The sequence below is a fragment of the Salmo trutta genome, chromosome 31 (genome assembly GCF_901001165.1).
Source record: "Salmo trutta chromosome 31, fSalTru1.1, whole genome shotgun sequence".
NCBI lineage: Eukaryota > Metazoa > Chordata > Actinopteri > Salmoniformes > Salmonidae > Salmo > Salmo trutta.
Genome location: NC_042987.1, coordinates 30,231,858 through 30,251,854, shown reverse-complemented (window position 1 = coordinate 30,251,854; position 19,997 = coordinate 30,231,858). Strand labels below are relative to the sequence as shown.

At 42.1% G+C, this 19,997-nt stretch overlaps 1 protein-coding gene across 2 annotated transcripts in view; it reads right to left on the bottom strand.

Annotated features, from left to right (window-relative positions):
- Nucleotides 1-19,306, bottom strand: part of LOC115169918 (protein phosphatase 1L) — a 39,660-nt gene extending 20,354 nt beyond the window's left edge. Inside the window, exon 1 of one of the 2 annotated variants that reach the window (XM_029726041.1) lies at nucleotides 18,462-19,306. In XM_029726041.1, coding sequence (XP_029581901.1) covers nucleotides 18,462-18,791 — 330 coding nt within the window. In that variant the 5' untranslated portion in view covers nucleotides 18,792-19,306. Of the gene's footprint in view, nucleotides 1-18,392 lie in introns of both variants that reach the window. The other variant, XM_029726040.1, reaches the window with a different exon arrangement.
- Nucleotides 19,307-19,997: the final 691 nt, after the last annotated feature.

Below are 19,997 nucleotides of genomic sequence, written 5' to 3'. Positions count from 1 at the left end.
TAGTCTACTGTACTGATGTTACCATAGTCTACTGTACTGACGGCTACTGTACTGACGTTACCATAGTCTACTGTACTGACGTTACCATAGACTACTGTACTGATGTTACCATAGGCTACTTTACTGACGTTACCATAGTCTACTGTACTGACGTTACCATAGTCTACTGTACTGATGGCTACTGTACTGACGTTACCATAGTCTACTGTACTGACGTTACCATAGTCTACTGTACTGACGTTACCACAGTCTACTGTACTGACGTTACCATAATCTACTGTACTGACGTTACCATAGTCTACTGTACTGACGTTACCACAGTCTACTGTACTGACGTTACCATAGTCTACTGTACTGACGTTACTATAGCCTACTGTACTGACGTTACCATAGGCTACTGTACTGACGTTACTATAGCCTACTGTACTGACGTTACTATAGCCTACTGTACTGACGTTTCCATAGGCTACTGTACTGACAATACCATAGTCTACTGTACTGATGTTACCATAGTCTACTGTACTGATGGCTACTGTACTGACGTTACCATAGTCTACTGTACTGACGTTACCATAGGCTACTGTACTGACGTTACCATAGGCTACTGTACTGACGTTACTATAGCCTACTGTACTGACGTTACCATAGGCTACTGTACTGACAATACCATAGTCTACTGTACTGATGTTACCATAGTCTACTGTACTGATGGCTACTGTACTGACGTTACCATAGTCTACTGTACTGACGTTACCATAGGCTACTGTACTGACGTTACCACAGTCTACTGTACTGACGTTACCATAGTCTACTGTACTGACGTTACCATAGTCTACTGTACTGATGTTACCATAGTCTACTGTACTGATGTTACCACAGGCTACTGTACTGACGTTACCATAGTCTACTGTACTGACGTTACCATAGTCTACTGTACTGACGTTACCATAGGCTACTGTACTGATGGCTACTGTACTGACGTTACCATAGTCTACTGTACTGATGGCTACTGTACTGACGTTACCATAGTCTACTGTACTGACGTTACCATAGTCTACTGTACTGATGCTACCACAGGCTATTGTACTGATGGCTACTGTACTGATGGCTACTGTACTGATGCTACCACAGGCTATTGTACTGATGGCTACTGTACTGATGCTACCACAGGCTACTGTACTGATGGCTACTGTACTGATGCTACCATAGTCTACTGTACTGATGGCTACTGTACTGACGTTACCATAGTCTACTGTACTGATGTTACCATAGTCTACTGTACTGACGTTACCATAGGCTACTGTACTGACGTTACCATAGTCTACTGTACTGACGTTACCATAGTCTACTGTACTGATGTTACCATAGTCTACTGTACTGACGGCTACTGTACTGACGTTACCATAGTCTACTGTACTGATGTTACCATAGTCTACTGTACTGACGTTACCATAGTCTACTGTACTGATGTTACCATAGACTCCTGTACTGATGTTACCATAGGCTACTTTACTGACGTTACCATAGTCTACTGTACTGACGTTACCATAGTCTACTGTACTGATGGCTACTGTACTGACGTTACCACAGGCTACTGTACTGATGGCTTCTGTACTGACATTACCACAGGCTACTGTACTGATGGCTACTGTACTGATGGCTACTGTACTGATGCTACCACAGGCTATTGTACTGATGGCTACTGTACTGATGCTACCACAGGCTACTGTACTGATGGCTACTGTACTGATGTTACCATAGTCTACTGTACTGATGGCTACTGTACTGACGTTACCATAGTCTACTGTACTGATGTTACCATAGTCTACTGTACTGATGTTACCATAGTCTACTGTACTGACGGCTACTGTACTGACGTTACCATAGTCTACTGTACTGACGTTACCATAGGCTACTGTACTGATGTTACCATAGTCTACTGTACTGATGTTACCATAGTCTACTGTACTGATGGCTACTGTACTGACGTTACCATAGTCTACTGTACTGATGTTACCATAGTCTACTGTACTGAATGTTACCATAGGCTACTGTACTGACTGCTACTGTACTGACGTTACCATAGTCTACTGTACTGATGTTACCATAGTCTACTGTACTGACGGCTACTGTACTGACGTTACCATAGTCTACTGTACTGACGTTACCATAGACTACTGTACTGATGTTACCATAGGCTACTTTACTGACGTTACCATAGTCTACTGTACTGACGTTACCATAGTCTACTGTACTGATGGCTACTGTACTGACGTTACCATAGTCTACTGTACTGACGTTACCATAGTCTACTGTACTGACGTTACCACAGTCTACTGTACTGACGTTACCATAGTCTACTGTACTGACGTTACTATAGCCTACTGTACTGACGTTACCATAGGCTACTGTACTGACGTTACTATAGCCTACTGTACTGACGTTACTATAGCCTACTGTACTGACGTTACTATAGGCTACTGTACTGACAATACCATAGTCTACTGTACTGATGTTACCATAGTCTACTGTACTGATGGCTACTGTACTGACGTTACCATAGTCTACTGTACTGACGTTAACATAGGCTACTGTACTGACGTTACCATAGGCTACTGTACTGACGTTACTATAGCCTACTGTACTGACGTTACCATAGGCTACTGTACTGACAATACCATAGTCTACTGTACTGATGTTACCATAGTCTACTGTACTGACGTTACCATAGTCTACTGTACTGATGTTACCATAGTCTACTGTACTGATGTTACCACAGGCTACTGTACTGACGTTACCATAGTCTACTGTACTGACGTTCCCATAGTCTACTGTACTGACGTTACCATAGGCTACTGTACTGATGGCTACTGTACTGACGTTACCATAGTCTACTGTACTGATGGCTACTTTACTGACGTTACCATAGTCTACTGTACTGACGTTACCATAGTCTACTGTACTGACGTTACCATAGTCTACTGTACTGACGTTACCATAATCTACTGTACTGATGGCTACTGTACTGACGTTACCACAGGCTACTGTACTGATGGCTACTGTACTGGCATTACCACAGGCTACTGTACTGATGGCTACTGTACTGATGCTACCACAGGCTATTGTACTGATGGCTACTGTACTGATGGCTACTGTACTGATGCTACCACAGGCTATTGTACTGATGGCTACTGTACTGATGCTACCACAGGCTACTGTACTGATGGCTACTGTACTGATGCTACCACAGGCTACTGTACTGATGGCTACTGTACTGACGTTACCATAGTCTACTGTACTGACGTTACCATAGTCTACTGTACTGATGTTACCATAGTCTACTGTACTGATGGCTACTGTACTGACGTTACCATAGTCTACTGTACTGATGTTACCATAGTCTACTGTACTGACGTTACCATAGTCTACTGTACTGATGTTACCATAGTCTACTGTACTGACGGCTACTGTACTGACGTTACCATAGTCTACTGTACTGATGTTACCATAGTCTACTGTACTGACGTTACCATAGTCTACTGTACTGATGTTACCATAGACTACTGTACTGATGTTACCATAGGCTACTTTACTGACGTTACCATAGTCTACTGTACTGACGTTACCATAGTCTACTGTACTGATGGCTACTGTACTGACGTTACCACAGGCTACTGTACTGATGGCTACTGTACTGACATTACCACAGGCTACTGTACTGATGGCTACTGTACTGATGGCTACTGTACTGATGCTACCACAGGCTATTGTACTGATGGCTACTGTACTGATGCTACCACAGGCTACTGTACTGATGGCTACTGTACTGATGTTACCATAGTCTACTGTACTGATGGCTACTGTACTGACGTTACCATAGTCTACTGTACTGATGTTACCATAGTCTACTGTTCTGATGTTACCATAGTCTACTGTACTGACGGCTACTGTACTGACGTTACCATAGTCTACTGTACTGATGTTACCATAGTCTACTGTACTGACGGCTACTGTACTGACGTTACCATAGTCTACTGTACTGACGTTACCATAGACTACTGTACTGATGTTATCATAGGCTACTTTACTGACGTTACCATAGTCTACTGTACTGACGTTACCATAGTCTACTGTACTGATGGCTACTGTACTGACGTTACCATAGTCTACTGTACTGACGTTACCATAGTCTACTGTACTGACGTTACCATAGTCTACTGTACTGACGTTACCACAGTCTACTGTACTGACGTTACCATAATCTACTGTACTGACGTTACCATAGTCTACTGTACTGACGTTACCACAGTCTACTGTACTGACGTTACCATAGTCTACTGTACTGACGTTACTATAGCCTACTGTACTGACGTTACCATAGGCTACTGTACTGACGTTACTATAGCCTACTGTACTGACGTTACTATAGGCTACTGTACTGACGTTACTATAGGCTACTGTACTGACAATACCATAGTCTACTGTACTGATGTTACCATAGTCTACTGTACTGATGGCTACTGTACTGACGTTACCATAGTCTACTGTACTGACGTTACCATAGGCTACTGTACTGACGTTACCATAGGCTACTGTACTGACGTTACTATAGCCTACTGTACTGACGTTACCATAGGCTACTGTACTGACAATACCATAGTCTACTGTACTGATGTTACCATAGTCTACTGTACTGATGGCTACTGTACTGACGTTACCATAGTCTACTGTACTGACGTTACCATAGGCTACTGTACTGACGTTACCACAGTCTACTGTACTGACGTTACCATAGTCTACTGTACTGACGTTACCATAGTCTACTGTACTGATGTTACCATAGTCTACTGTACTGATGTTACCACAGGCTACTGTACTGACGTTACCATAGTCTACTGTACTGACGTTACCATAGGCTACTGTACTGATGGCTACTGTACTGACGTTACCATAGTCTACTGTACTGATGGCTACTGTACTGACGTTACCATAGTCTACTGTACTGACGTTACCATAGTCTACTGTACTGACGTTACCATAGTCTACTGTACTGATGGCTACTGTACTGACGTTACCACAGGCTACTGTACTGATGGCTACTGTACTGACATTACCACAGGCTACTGTACTGATGGCTACTGTACTGATGCTACCACAGGCTATTGTACTGATGGCTACTGTACTGATGGCTACTGTACTGATGCTACCACAGGCTATTGTACTGATGGCTACTGTACTGATGCTACCACAGGCTACTGTACTGATGGCTACTGTACTGATGCTACCACAGGCTACTGTACTGATGGCTACTGTACTGACGTTACCATAGTCTACTGTACTGATGTTACCATAGTCTACTGTACTGATGGCTACTGTACTGACGTTACCATAGTCTACTGTACTGACGTTACCATAGTCTACTGTACTGATGTTACCATAGTCTACTGTACTGACGTTACCATAGGCTACTGTACTGACGTTACCATAGTCTACTGTACTGACGTTACCATAGTCTACTGTACTGATGTTACCATAGTCTACTGTACTGACGGCTACTGTACTGACGTTACCATAGTCTACTGTACTGATGTTACCATAATCTACTGTACTGACGTTACCATAGTCTACTGTACTGATGTTACCATAGGCTACTTTACTGACGTTACCATAGTCTACTGTACTGACGTTACCACAGGCTACTGTACTGATGGCTACTGTACTGATGCTACCACAGGCTATTGTACTGATGGCTACTGTACTGATGCTACCACAGGCTACTGTACTGATGGCTACTGTACTGATGTTACCATAGTCTACTGTACTGATGGCTACTGTACTGACATTACCATAGTCTACTGTACTGATGTTACCATAGTCTACTGTACTGATGTTACCATAGTCTAATGTACTGACGGCTACTGTACTGACGTTACCATAGTCTACTGTACTGACGTTACCATAGGCTACTGTACTGACGTTACCATAGGCTACTGTACTGATGGCTACTGTACTGACGTTACCATAGTCTACTGTACTGACGTTACCATAGGCTACTGTACTGATGTTACCATAGTCTACTGTACTGACGGCTACTGTACTGACGTTACCATAGTCTACTGTACTGACGTTACCATAGACTACTGTACTGATGTTACCATAGGCTACTTTACTGACGTTACCATAGTCTACTGTACTGACGTTACCATAGTCTACTGTACTGATGGCTACTGTACTGACGTTACCATAGTCTACTGCACTGACGTTACCACAGTCTACTGTACTGACGTTACCATAGTCTACTCTACTGATGGCTACTGTACTGACGTTACCATAGTCTACTGTACTGATGGCTACTTTACTGACATTACCATAGTCTACTGTACTGACCTTACCATAGGCTACTGTACTGATGTTACCATAGGCTACTGTACTGACGTTACCATAGTCTACTGTACTGACGTTACCATAGTCTACTGTACTGATGGCTACTGTACTGACGTTACCATAGTCTACTGTACTGATGTTACCACAGGCTACTGTACTGACGTTACCATAGTCTACTGTACTGACGTTACCATAGTCTACTGTACTGACGTTACCATAGGCTACTGTACTGATGGCTACTGTACTGACGTTACCATAGTCTACTGTACTGATGGCTACTGTACTGACGTTACCATAGTCTACTGTACTGACGTTACCATAGTCTACTGTACTGACGTTACCATAGTCTACTGTACTGATGGCTACTGTACTGACGTTACCACAGGCTACTGTACTGATGGCTACTGTACTGATGGCTACTGTACTGATGCTACCACAGGCTATTGTACTGATGGCTACTGTACTGATGCTACCACAGGCTACTGTACTGATGGCTACTGTACTGATGCTACCACAGGCTACTGTACTGATGGCTACTGTACTGACGTTACCATAGTCTACTGTACTGACGTTACCATAGTCTACTGTACTGATGTTACCATAGTCTACTGTACTGATGGCTACTGTACTGACGTTACCATAGTCTACTGTACTGACGTTACCATAGTCTACTGTACTGATGTTACCATAGTCTACTGTACTGACGTTACCATAGGCTACTGTACTGACGTTACCATAGTCTACTGTACTGACGGCTACTGTACTGATGTTACCACAGGCTACTGTACTGACGTTACCATAGTCTACTGTACTGACGTTACCATAGTCTACTGTACTGATGTTACCACAGGCTACTGTACTGACGTTACCATAGTCTACTGTACTGACGTTACCACAGGCTACTGTACTGACGTTTCCATAGTCTACTGTACTGATGGCTACTGTACTGACGTTACCATAGGCTACTGTACTGACGTTACCATAGGCTACTGTACTGATGGCTACTTTACTGACGTTACCATAGTCTACTGTACTGACGTTACCATAGGCTACTGTACTGATGTTACCACAGGCTACTGTACTGACGTTACCATAGTCTACTGTACTGACGTTACCACAGGCTACTGTACTGACGTTACCATAGACTACTGTACTGACGTTACCATAGTCTACTGTACTGACGTTACCATAGTCTACTGTACTGACGTTACCATAGGCTACTGTACTGACGTTACCATAGACTACTGTACTGACATTACCATAGTCTACTGTACTGACGTTACCACAGGCTACTGTACTGACGATACCATAGTCTACTGTACTGACGGCTACTGTACTGACGTTACCATAGTCTACTGTACTGATGTTACCATAGGCTACTGTACTGACGTGACCATAGTCTACTGTACTGACGTTACCACAGGCTACTGTACTGACGTTACCATAGTCTACTGTACTGACGTTACCATAGTCTACTGTACTGACGTTACCATAGTCTACTGTACTGAAAGCTACTGTACTGACGTTACCATAGTCTACTGTACTGACGTTACCATAGTCTACTGTACTGACGTTACCACAGGCTACTGTACTGACGTTACCATAGTCTACTGTACTGACGTTACCATAGTCTACTGTACTGACGTTACCACAGGCTACTGTACTGACGTTACCATAGTCTACTGTACTGATGGCTACTGTACTGACGTTACCATAGTCTACTGTACTGATGGCTACTGTACTGACATTACCATAGGCTACTGTACTGACGTTACCACAGGCTACTGTACTGACGTTACCATAGTCTACTGTACTGACTTTACCACAGGCTACTGTACTGACGTTACCATAGTCTACTGTACTGATGGCTACTGTACTGACGTTACCATAGTCTACTGTACTGATGGCTACAGTACTGACATTACCATAGTCTACTGTACTGACGTTACCATAGTCTACTGTACTGATGTTACCATAGTCTACTGTACTGACGTTACCATAGGCTACTGTACTGACGTTACCATAGGCTACTGTACTGACGTTACCATAGGCTACTTTAGGGGTTCCCAAACTTTTTCACTCTGGGTCCCCCTTCCAGTATTGGGGAACATCCCGCGCCCCCTGTGCGTGCATGAGCCCCGGGCACAAGCACTGTTCATGACAAACTGTTCACACCCCTCTTGTTGGTGGAGAGAATTGTGCAGCTTTAAAGATTATTTCCTGCAATTCTACACATTTTGTCATGGGGTGCAAAGAAAATTCTGCAGTTTTAAAGCAAATTTTCTTGCAATTCTATACATTTCGCCATGTCTAATGTGTATTCATGTGATATTTAAGGCAACAAAAAAAATTCAACAATATCTATGAGAAATCTAAATAAAAAAACGTTCGCTGACATGGGCTAGTTGATCTGGACATTTCTGACAAGTTATAAATAGCTCTCTAAGGAATGCAGTGACTAACATGACAAGAGGAACTGATGATGCACTACCCAATTTTGAAATTGCAGCTTGTGCATTCTACCATTACAACTTTCACACTGACTGCTGAAATAATTTAATTAGCTAACTACTGTTGATTTCACAAGTTAAAAAAGGAACAGAAAGGAACACTATAAACCGGTATCTTTTTTTGTCTCAAACGGGTTCAGAACATTCTTTTGCTGGTCAAAACAGTGGAATGGAATGGAAAAAAAGTGGTTCTGTTAACAACAAAAAGATTGGAAAATCATTTTGGTTCCAACCCCTGGTTAAAAGTCAAAGTTGGTTTGTTTAAAAACCATGACTCAACGAATACAACACAAAGCTGCTGTTTTCATTAGTAAGTTCATGTTTAAGTTGTTATTCAGCACTGTCAACACTTTGTCAACAGTTTTATAACACATAAAATGCAAGTTCTCCGTAATTCCACTCACGCTACAACCAGCACTGCAGCTGCAATGAATGAGTATAGTAAAGTGTTTTGATAAGCTAACGCTGTTAAAACCTGTTGGGGATAGGGGGCAGTATTTTCACGGCCGGATAAAAAACATACCCGATTTAAACTGGTTACTACTCTTACCCAGAAACGAGAATATGCATATAATTAGTAGATTTGGATAGAAAATACTCTGAAGCTTCTAAAACTGTTTGAATGGTGTCTGTGAGTATAACAGAACTCATATGGCAGTCAAAACCCTGAGACAAATCCTAACAGGAAGTGGAAATCTGATGTGTGGAATCACTTTCAAGCCTTTGCCATTGAAACACACAGGGACTTATTAATCATTTAGGCTTCCACTAGATGTCAACAGTCTTTACAAAGTGGTTTGAGTCTTCTCCGGTAAAAACTGACCGAACGAGAGGCCTGGAAAGTTTGTCATAGAGGGAGGGCCATTACTACTATGATGCGCGTGCCCGTGGGTACTCTCTCGTTCCGAAACGTTTAGTAAGACAATGCAATCGTCCACCTTGAATATTATTGAAGTTCTGATTGAAAAAGGCCCTAAAGATTTATGTTATACAACGTTTGACATGTTTGAACGAACGTAAATACATTTTTTTTGCACATTCGTGGCGACAAGTCCCGTGCGCTTCGTACATTTTGAGTAGCCTTCGGAACGCGCTAACAAGAAGGAGCTATTGGGACATAAATTATTAACTTTTTCGAACAAAACTACATTTGTTGTGGACCTGGGATTCCTGGAAGTGCCTTCTGATGAAGATAATCAAAGGCAAGTGAATATTTACAATAGTATATTTGATTTTAGATGAGTCCAAGATGGCGCTAACCTGTATCGCCTAGCCTATTTTTCTGAGCCTAGCACCTCGTTTATTGCAAAGTGTGATTTCCCAGTAAAGTTATTTTTAAATCTGGCAATGCGGTTGCATTCACAAGATGTTAGTCTATAATTCTTTGAATGACAATATTATATTTTACCAATGTTTTCGAATAGTAATTTTGTAAATTGTAGCGCTGATTCACCGGAAGCATTTGAGGGAAAATATTTTCTGAACGTCATGCGCCGATGTAAAATGCTGTTTTTATATATAAATATGAACTTTATCGAACAAAAAATGCATGTATTGTGTAACATGATGTCCTAGGAGTGTCATCTGATGAAGATTGTCAAAGGTTAGTGCTGCATTTAGCTGCGTTTTGGGTATTTGTGATGCATGCTAGTTGCTTTGAAAATGGCAGTGTGATTATTTTTGGCAGGGTACTCCTATCATAATCTAATGTTTTGCTTTTGCTGTAAAGCCTTTTTAAAATTGGACAACGTGGTTCGATTCAGGAGAGGTGTATCTATAAAATGCTGTAAAATAGTCATATGTTTGAGAAATTGAAGTTACAGCATTTATGAGGTATTTGTATTTCGAGCGACGCGATTCCACTGGCTGTTGACTAGGGTGGGACCTTGCCCAGACAGGTTAATATCAAGGAATATTTCACTTTCTCTGGTCATAGAAGTAACAACATGAATTGGTGCATGAGGCAGAAGTAATGCAATGTGACTGAAGTTTCACCATCAGCTGGAAGACTGTGGATAATTGGATGTTGAATAGGCTTACTTTTTTAAAGTCATGCAACAGCAAAAAATCTGAGTGGTAGATCTTGGCTTGCATTTTGACTCAGAAAGTGATCTTGACTCCAATGCTTCCCACAGTTGTGTCAAGTTGGTTGGATGTCCTTTGACCATTCTTGATACACACAGGAAACTGTTGAGCGTGAAAAACCCAGCAGCGTTGCAGTTCTTGACACAAACCGGTGCGCCTGGTACCTACTACCATACCCCGTTCAAAGGTACTTAAATCTTTTGTCTTACCCATTCACCCTCTGATTGGCACACATACACAATCTATGTCACAAGGCTTAAAAATCCTTTAATCTGTCTTCCCCCTTCATCTACTCTGATTGAAATGGATTTAATAAGTGACATCAATAAGGGATCGTAGCTTTCACCTGGATTCACCTGGTCGGTCTATGTCATGGAAAGAGCAGGTGTTCTTTATGTTTTGTCCACTCAGTGTAAATCTTTTAGTATTTTGATTTGGTTTGGTGGAGATGGACACAGTCGCCATACTAAAGTGGCATTTGTGACTTCTAAAACACAGATGTGTAACAGTGTGTAATAGAGTAATAGCTTTTGTAATAATGTGTAATAGTGTTTGTGTAATAGCTTTGTTAGTGTGTAATAGCTTTAATCGTGCTTGTGCAATAGCTTTGTTATAGTGTGTAATAGTGTTTGTGTAATAGTGTGTAATAGCTTTGTTATAGTGTGTAATAGTGTTTGTGTAATAGTGTGTAATAGCTTTGTTATAGTGTGTAATAGTGTTTGTGTAATGGCTTTGTTATAGTGTGTAATAGTCTTTGTGTAATAGTGTGTAATAGGGTGTAATGGGTGTAATGTGTGTAATAGGGTGTAATAGCTTTGTTATAGTGTTTGTGTAATGGCTTTATAGTGTGTAAGTGTTTGTGTAATAGTGAGTAATAAGGTGTAATAGTGTGTAATGGGTGTAATAGCTTTGTAATAATATGTAATAGCTTTGTTATAGTGTGTAAGTGTTTGTGTAATAGTGTGTAATAGGGTGTAATAGTGTGTAATAGGGTGTAATGGTGTGTAATAGTGTGTAATAGGGTGTAGTAGGGTGTAATAACTGTGTAAGTGTCTGTGAGAAAGAGAATCCTGGCTCCAAGCTCTCTGTGGACAGTGAAGTGGCAGATGGCTCTCTAGAAATGTGGTCTGGAGGCTACTTTGGGCATTCACTGACCCTTGACAGTCAAAGAGAGAAAAATATTGTTCACACCATGTGTGACACACAAAGCCTCAAGACTGGTTCTTTGTGTGGGTTCGCGATTCAATTCCTATGTCTCTGAGCTGAGGACAACACACAAAAACACATAGAGGGTGATTCTAGTTTCATCAAAGGGGAGGCAGGTAGCCTAGTGGTTAGAGCGTTTGGCCAGTAACCGAAAGGTTGCAAGATCGAATCCCCGAGCTGACAAGGTAAAAATCTGTTGTTCTACCCCTGAACAAGGCAGTTAACTTCTATAACTTCAACAGCCGGTGAAATATCAGAGCGCCTTATTTGAAAACAACAAAATCTCATAATTCAAATTTCTGAAAGATACAACTATTTTACACCATTTGAAAGATAAACATCTCCTTAATCTAACCACGTTGTCCGATTTCAAAAAGGCTTTACGGCGAAAGCATAAAATTAGATTATGTTAGGACAGTACATTGACAAAACATTACACACAGCCATTTTCAATACAAGGACAGGCGTCACCAAAAGCAGAAAACCAGCTAAAATTATGCACTAACCTTTGACAATCTTCATCAGATGACACTCCTAGGACATTATGTTAGACAATACATGCATTTTTTGTTCTATCAAGTTCATATTTATATCCAAAAACAGCATTTTACATCGGCGCGTGATGTTCAGAAAATATTTTGCCTCCAAAAATTCCGGTGAATCAGCACAACAAATTCAAAAATTCTATTCATAAACCTTGATAAAATATTAAACTGTTATTCAAAGAATTATAGATTAACATCTCCTGAATGCAATCGCGTTGACAGATTTCAAAAGAACTTTACTGGGAAGGCACACTTTGCAATAATCTGAGTACTGTGGTCAGAAAAAAACAGTAGGCAATTATAGACACCGGCCATCTTGGAGTCATCTATTTTCATAAATAGCATTAGAAATATTCACTTACCTTTAATAATCTTCATCAGAAGGCACTTCCAGGAATCCCAGGTCCACAACAAATGTTGTTTTGTTCGATAAAGTTAATGATTTATGTCCAAATAAATGTTGTTCGCGCGTTCTGTAGGCTACTCAAAATGTAGGGCGCGCGAGGGAAATGTGACGACGGAAAGTCAAGAAAAAGTTATATTTACGTTCATTCAAACATGTCAAACGTTGTATAGCATCAATCTTTAGGGCCTTGAGAATGTGAAACTTCAGTAATATTCCAACCGGACGTTTGCATTGCCTTGAAAAACGTTTTGGAACGCAAAGGGATTTTTCACATGAACGCGCCCTATGGACTGATGTGATTTTCTGGTCACCTGATTACCAGCGTTCTCCTTCGGTCTGTGTTTACCGCAAAAAGCTCAAACTACTTTCTAAGACTGTTGACATCTAGTGGAAGCCTTAGGAAGTGCTATTTGAGTCCTAACTCACTGTGTGTCAGAAAGGCAAGGACTTGAGAAAACTACAGGAACCAGATTTTCATTTCCTCGTTGGATTTCTCTCAGGGTTTTGCCTGCCATATGAGTTCTGTTATACTCACAGACATCATTCAAACAGTTTTGGAAACTTTAGAGTGTTTTCTATCCAAATCTACTAATAATATGCATATCCTAGCTTCTGAGTTTGAGTAGGAGGCAGTTTAATATGGGCACGTATTTCATCCGAAAGTGACAATACTGCCCCCTAGCCTAAAAACCCACTGTTCCTAGGCCATCATTGAAAATAAGAATTTGTTCTTAACTGACTTGCCTAGTTAAATAAAGGTTAAATAAAAAGGGTCGTAGTGGTAGGTGACATACACAGGGCCTACTACTAAATAGGCCAGCGGAGAGACTGTAAATCATACTGCAGAGGATTTAGATGCTGCCTACTCAACTTAAATTCTGGTCATGGTTAGGATGGCCCAAGACCGTGTGACTTTCAAAATGCTCTGTTTGCTAGTTTTATGTACCCTGAAAGCTGGGGTGGGAAGATCTTTTGTTTGGACTCTCTCATTCCAAATCCAATGAGGATGCTGTGCGTACCACAGACGCTAATGATGTTCAACAGCATCCCTTGTGTTTTCAGCTATTATCTCTAATAAATCGTGAGACATATAGGCCTCTTTCACTAGGCTATGGATTTGAGAGACACCTATCCAGTGGGACCCATCATTCAGGGCAAGTGGGGCAGAGCCACGCCTGTTTTGAGACCCACCTGTTTAGCTAAAAAAATATGTAAAAAAATAATGGGTTGCCTGTTTTGCATGTTATTTTGGCATTAATATGTCACATATCAGTTCGCAAACAATGTAAAAACTAAATAACTTTGTTAATAAAGCTGCATACAAACATGGTCTCTTTTTTGCTTTCTTGAGTAAGGCAGCTCCAAAATGCAGGTGTTTTAGCGTAGCTCAGTGATTTCTGTGGTGGTGGGGCAGCCAGCGGAAAATACGGAGTATAGGGGTTGGTAATGTTCTCTAGTTGCGCCGTGATTGGCTCAGTGTTCTGTCACTCATGGGGACACTACATCACCGAAAAATCTACGGGGAGAGCTCATAAATTCAAGCCCCTTGGGTGCTGCCGTAGATTTACATTAGAATTGCCCATCCAAGAAGGCTCAAGGTTATTGGCCACAGATAAATTTACGTCAAATCACGTTATATCTACCGTAGCTTTGGTTGGACTGATCATGTCAACATCATACTTTCAAAATCTTAGCTAGCAAGCTAGACAAGCAGTCATCATCATGAATCAAGTTGACAATATATTGGAAAATCCTTTTTTCAATCCTTGTCATATGAAGAGAAATTATAGATCAAACGTATTGGTGCTCATCGGCCATTGGACATAAACATTACACAACAAGTTGGAAATCGCAAATTCAACAATGAGTGGTTTGGAAGGAATCTGTGCCTAACTGCAAGTGTTGCAATCACTAGCCTGCTATTCAGTGGAGTGGGTGTGTGGTCCCTAGTTTGGGTTTAAGGGGTCTCTTTTCCAAACTTAAAAGGATAAACATTAATATGCAATGAGCCAGAAAAGATTAAATACATTGGCCATGCTGTCAATCCAGCATTACTTCTGCCGCGCTCATAACAACTGGAAACTTGGAAATCTCAGACTTCAGTGAGTTCAAGACAACTGGGAACTCTGGAAAAAAATGAGCTCTGACTGGGAAAATACATTTTGAATGGTCATCCAACTCGGAATTCCAAGTCGGGAACTCGGGCCTCTTTCTACAGCTCCGACCTGAAGTTCACCAACGTCATGATTCAACCTTGTTTTTTTTCAGTTCCCAGTTGTTTTGAAAGCACCATAGATCCAGAGAATGTCTTTGATTACAAAATTTGGCAACAAGAAGTACCGCCTTGCCAAATTCCTGTTCAAGCTAGCACAGCAGGTGTGTCCAAAAATGTATTTTCTGTTGCTGCATAAATGGTGTAATATGTTGTAGCTAAGAAAGTAATACTAAGTGCATGTTGTGTAGTAAGCTGTTAATAGCCCATGTGCCTCACCCTAATAATTTGTTCCCTTTCCCCCCTCATAACTTAGCCTACTGTTCTGACTTGGTTGTGCACATCTAACCTATAGCCAGTTTTAGAGAACTGTCATCATCAAATATTGTAAGAGCTTTCATTGTCTGCTTATATCCCCCTTTATTTATCCCACGGTTCTGACTTGGTGTACTGGGAGAATACTGTAAGAACGGCCCATGTTCTGAATTATTTTGCTGTACATTTCAAAAGTACTGAACAAATAGTTATTGACTATGACAGTCCTAGCTCGGATTGCCTCTTATCCGCTCGTTGTTCCCTTATGCCATAGTTTGTACATCTCAATTGTCAGTAGAAACCACATTTGTTTTAGCAAGTCAGCCATATCAGTTCCATATCATTTCCTCCCAGTTGCCCACTGCTCTGAGGCTAGGAAACACTGTTACCACTGATAAATCCACTATAATTGATAATTTCAATAAGCATTTCTCTACGGCTGGCCATGCTTTCCACCTGGCTACCCCTACCCCGGTCAACTGCCCGGCACCCTCCACAGCAACCCACCCAAGCCCCCACCATTTCTCCTTCACCCAAATCCAGATAGCTGATGTTCTGAAAGAGCTAAAAATCTGGACCCATACAAATCAGCCGGGCTAGACAATCTGGACCCTCTCTTTCTAAAATTATCTGCCGAAATTGTTGCAACCCCTATTACTGGCCTGTTCTTTCGTATCGTCTGAGATTCCCAAAGATTGGAAAGCTGCCACGGTCATCCCCCTCTTCAAAGGGGGTGACACTCTAGACCCAAACTGCTACAGACCTATATCTATCCTACCCTGTCTTTCTAAGGTCTCCGAAAGCCAAGTTAACAAGCAGATTACCAACCATTTCGAATCCCACCGTAAATTCTCCGCTATGCAATCTGGTTTCAGAGCTGGTCATGGGTGCACCTCAGCCACGCTCAAGGTCCTAAACGACATCATAACTGCCATCGATAAGAGACATTACTGTACAGCCATATTCATCGACCTGGCCAAGGCTTTCGACTCTGTCAATCACCACATTCTTATTGGCAGACTCGACAGCCTTGGTTTCTCAAATAATTGCCTCGCCTGGTTTACCAACTACTTCTCTGATAGAGTTCAGTGTGTCAAATCGGAGGGCCTGTTGTCCGGACCTCTGGCAGTCTCTATGGGGGTGCCACAGGGTTAAATTCTCAGGCCGACTCTCTTCTCTGTATACTCTCTTCTCTGCTGGTGATTCTCTGATCCACCTCTACACAGACGACACCATTCTGTATACTTCTGGCCCTTCTTTGGACACTGTGAACCTCCAGACGAGCTTCAATGCCATACAACTCTCCTTCCGTGGCCTCCAACTGCTCTTAAATGCAAGTAAAACTAAATGCATGCTATTCAACCGATCACTGCCTGCACCTGCCCGCCCGTCCAGCATCACTACTCTGGACGGCTCTGACTTAGAATACGTGGACAACTACAAATACCTAGGTGTCTGGTTAGACTGTAAACTCTCCTTCCAGACTCACATTAAGCATCTCCAATCCAAAATTAAATCTAGAATCGGCTTCCTATATCGCAACAAAGCATCCTTCACTCATGCTGCCAAACATACCCTCGTAAAACTGACCATCCTACCGATCCTCGACTTCGGGGATGTCATCTATAAAATAGCCTCCAACACTCTACTCAGCAAACTGGATGTAGTCCATCACAGTGCCATCCGTTTTGTCACCAAAGCCCCATACACTACCCACCACTGCGACCTGTACGCTCTCATTGGTTGGCCCTCGCTTCATACTCGTCGCCAAACCCACTGGCTACAGGTTATCTACAAGTCTCTGCTAGGTAAAACCCCGCCTTATCTCAGCTCACTGGTCACCATAGCAGCACCCACTCGTAGCACGCGCTCCAGCAGGTATACCTCACTGGTCACCCCCAAAGCCATTTCCTCCTTTGGTCGCCTTTCCTTCCAGTTCTCTGCTGCCAATGACTGGAACGAACTGCAAAAATCACTGAAGCTGGAGACTCATATCTCCCTCACTAGCTTTAAGCACCATCTGTCAGAGCAGCTCACAGATCACTGCACCTGTACATAGCCCATCTGTAAACAGCACATGTATCTACCTCATCCCCATACTGTATTTATTTATTTATCTTGCTCCTTTGCACCCCAGTATCTCTACTTGCACATTCATCTTCTGCACATCTACCATTCCAGTGTTTAATTGCTATATTGTAATTACTTCACCACCATGGCCTATTTATTGCCTTAATTCCCTTATCTTACCTCATTTGCACACACTGTATATAGACTTTTTGTCTTATTTTTTTCTACTGTATTATTGACTGTATGTTTTGTTTATCCCATGTGTAACTCTGTGTTGTTGTATGTGTCGCACTGCTTGGCTTCATCTTGGCCAGGTCGCAGTTGCAAATGAGAACTTGTTCTCAACTAGCCTACCTGGTTAAATAAAGGTGAAATATATATATATATGTTTATGTTATGTTTTTTTTTTAAAGGCAGTAAATGAGGCTGAATGAACTGTTTCGCTGCCAGACAAGACTCCGCTCATAGCCAGGTGTAGTGGTAAGGATTCACTCCATGGTGCTGAAAAGAAAGCTCTGCTGTTGGGACAGCTTTATGTAGGCCCTAACAGTTTTAGTGCAATTAATGTATTGTTTAGTGTTGTGAAGTGGCTTCATCTAAAAACATTTGGCGAGGTTGCCCCATCAAGATTTACATGCTAAAATCGTCACTGCACCTACCTCACCACCGTGACCGTCAAATATCCCGAATATAGAAGGGTGACTCTTGTTTGTGATGTCGGTGAGTACCTCGAATCGGTCCTCCATGTGATCGCGCCGCCCCTGAATGGAGTACACTGCTACATTGTTGTTTTTGAAGTCCCAAGTTTTGGAGAACTCCGCATCTAAGACATTCAGGCCCCCCAACCTGTCGTTTTGCATCATCTCCGCCACTTTCCCCTTCACCATGTTCACGGCATCCCGACTGGACTTGACGATGGTCTTCACCTCGTCCGTGTGGAAGAAGTAACTCCATAAGGCCAAGCTAATGCATAGCAGAAACAATGTCTCTGGCCTGAGGAGGAAATAACGCATGATCCGACCCAAAAGAGACAACAGCGTCATTGTGTCTTCTATCATCACACGCAAGAAAACTGTTGACGGTTGCCCCTCTCGTGCAGGTCAATTCACTCCATTACATTCGTTCAAGAGAAAACTTAAAAACGTCCACCATCAATGTTTGATGTCAGAACTGCTATAAATATATCCAACTGGCTTTAAATGGTCAATGCAGGCTATTCCCAGCCTTAACGCTCAGCGGAATGTAACACTGAAGAGCGAATGACGAAAGCGGGCAGACACATTGGCTTGAAAGACACAAGTGAGACTGTCTTGGCTCGCGAAATAACAGCTGGAGCGCGAGGATTCGCCGACAAAACTCGTTATGAAGTCGCTGTCGTCTGTAGCCCATTGTAGGCTTCGCGAATAACGGGAGACGACCCACCGGAATGTGAGGAGTTGTCGTCACCCGGGGCGTAGTAGTGGTTTCAGTTTCGGTGGCCTGTTTTTGCGGTGACCCCGTTTCTTGTGTGGGAAACGCTCCCATTCAGCCTCTACTCACCCGCATCAACAGCACCCCCCTTGCGCACCCCCCCCCGTCTTCAACTGTAGTCAGTGATGACAGTGTGCGCAGCTGCTGCAGAACGTCCTGTGATGGATCATGATCACAGCAGCTGCAGCAAGCGAGGGTGTTTACAATAGTCTTAATATTCAGGATTTGTAATGTAGGTCTGTCTATAGCGTTCCTCTTTGCACATTTTATTATCAAATGTATGTTTTAATTATTAGGCCTATTAAGCATATTACACTGGTATCAGTTAGGATTAGGATGGAACAAAAGCCTGCACGCCCACCAAAGGCTGTCCGGGAAACGGTTGGTGACCATTGAATAGCCCCTAGCCTATAAACAGCACCCAAAGCACAACACGAGGAATGTTGTAGCCCTCTGGCGGCTGACTCCAGTCCTATTTTATTTATTTAACCTGGCAAGTCAGTTAAGAACAAGTTCTTATTCACAATGACGGCCTAGGAACAGTGGGTTAACAGCCTTGTTCAGGGGCAGAATGACAGATTTTTACCTTGTCATCTTGGGGATTCGATCTAGCAACCTCACCCAACGCTCTAACCACCAGGCTACCTGCCACCCCACAATTAAGATGAAACATAACTGGTCCCACTTTAAAACCTATGTATTTACATCGCAATTACATAGACACATACATTGCATATTGTTACATAACTCTTATAACTTATATACCAGTTTGTGGTTTGCACAATTTCAAAGAT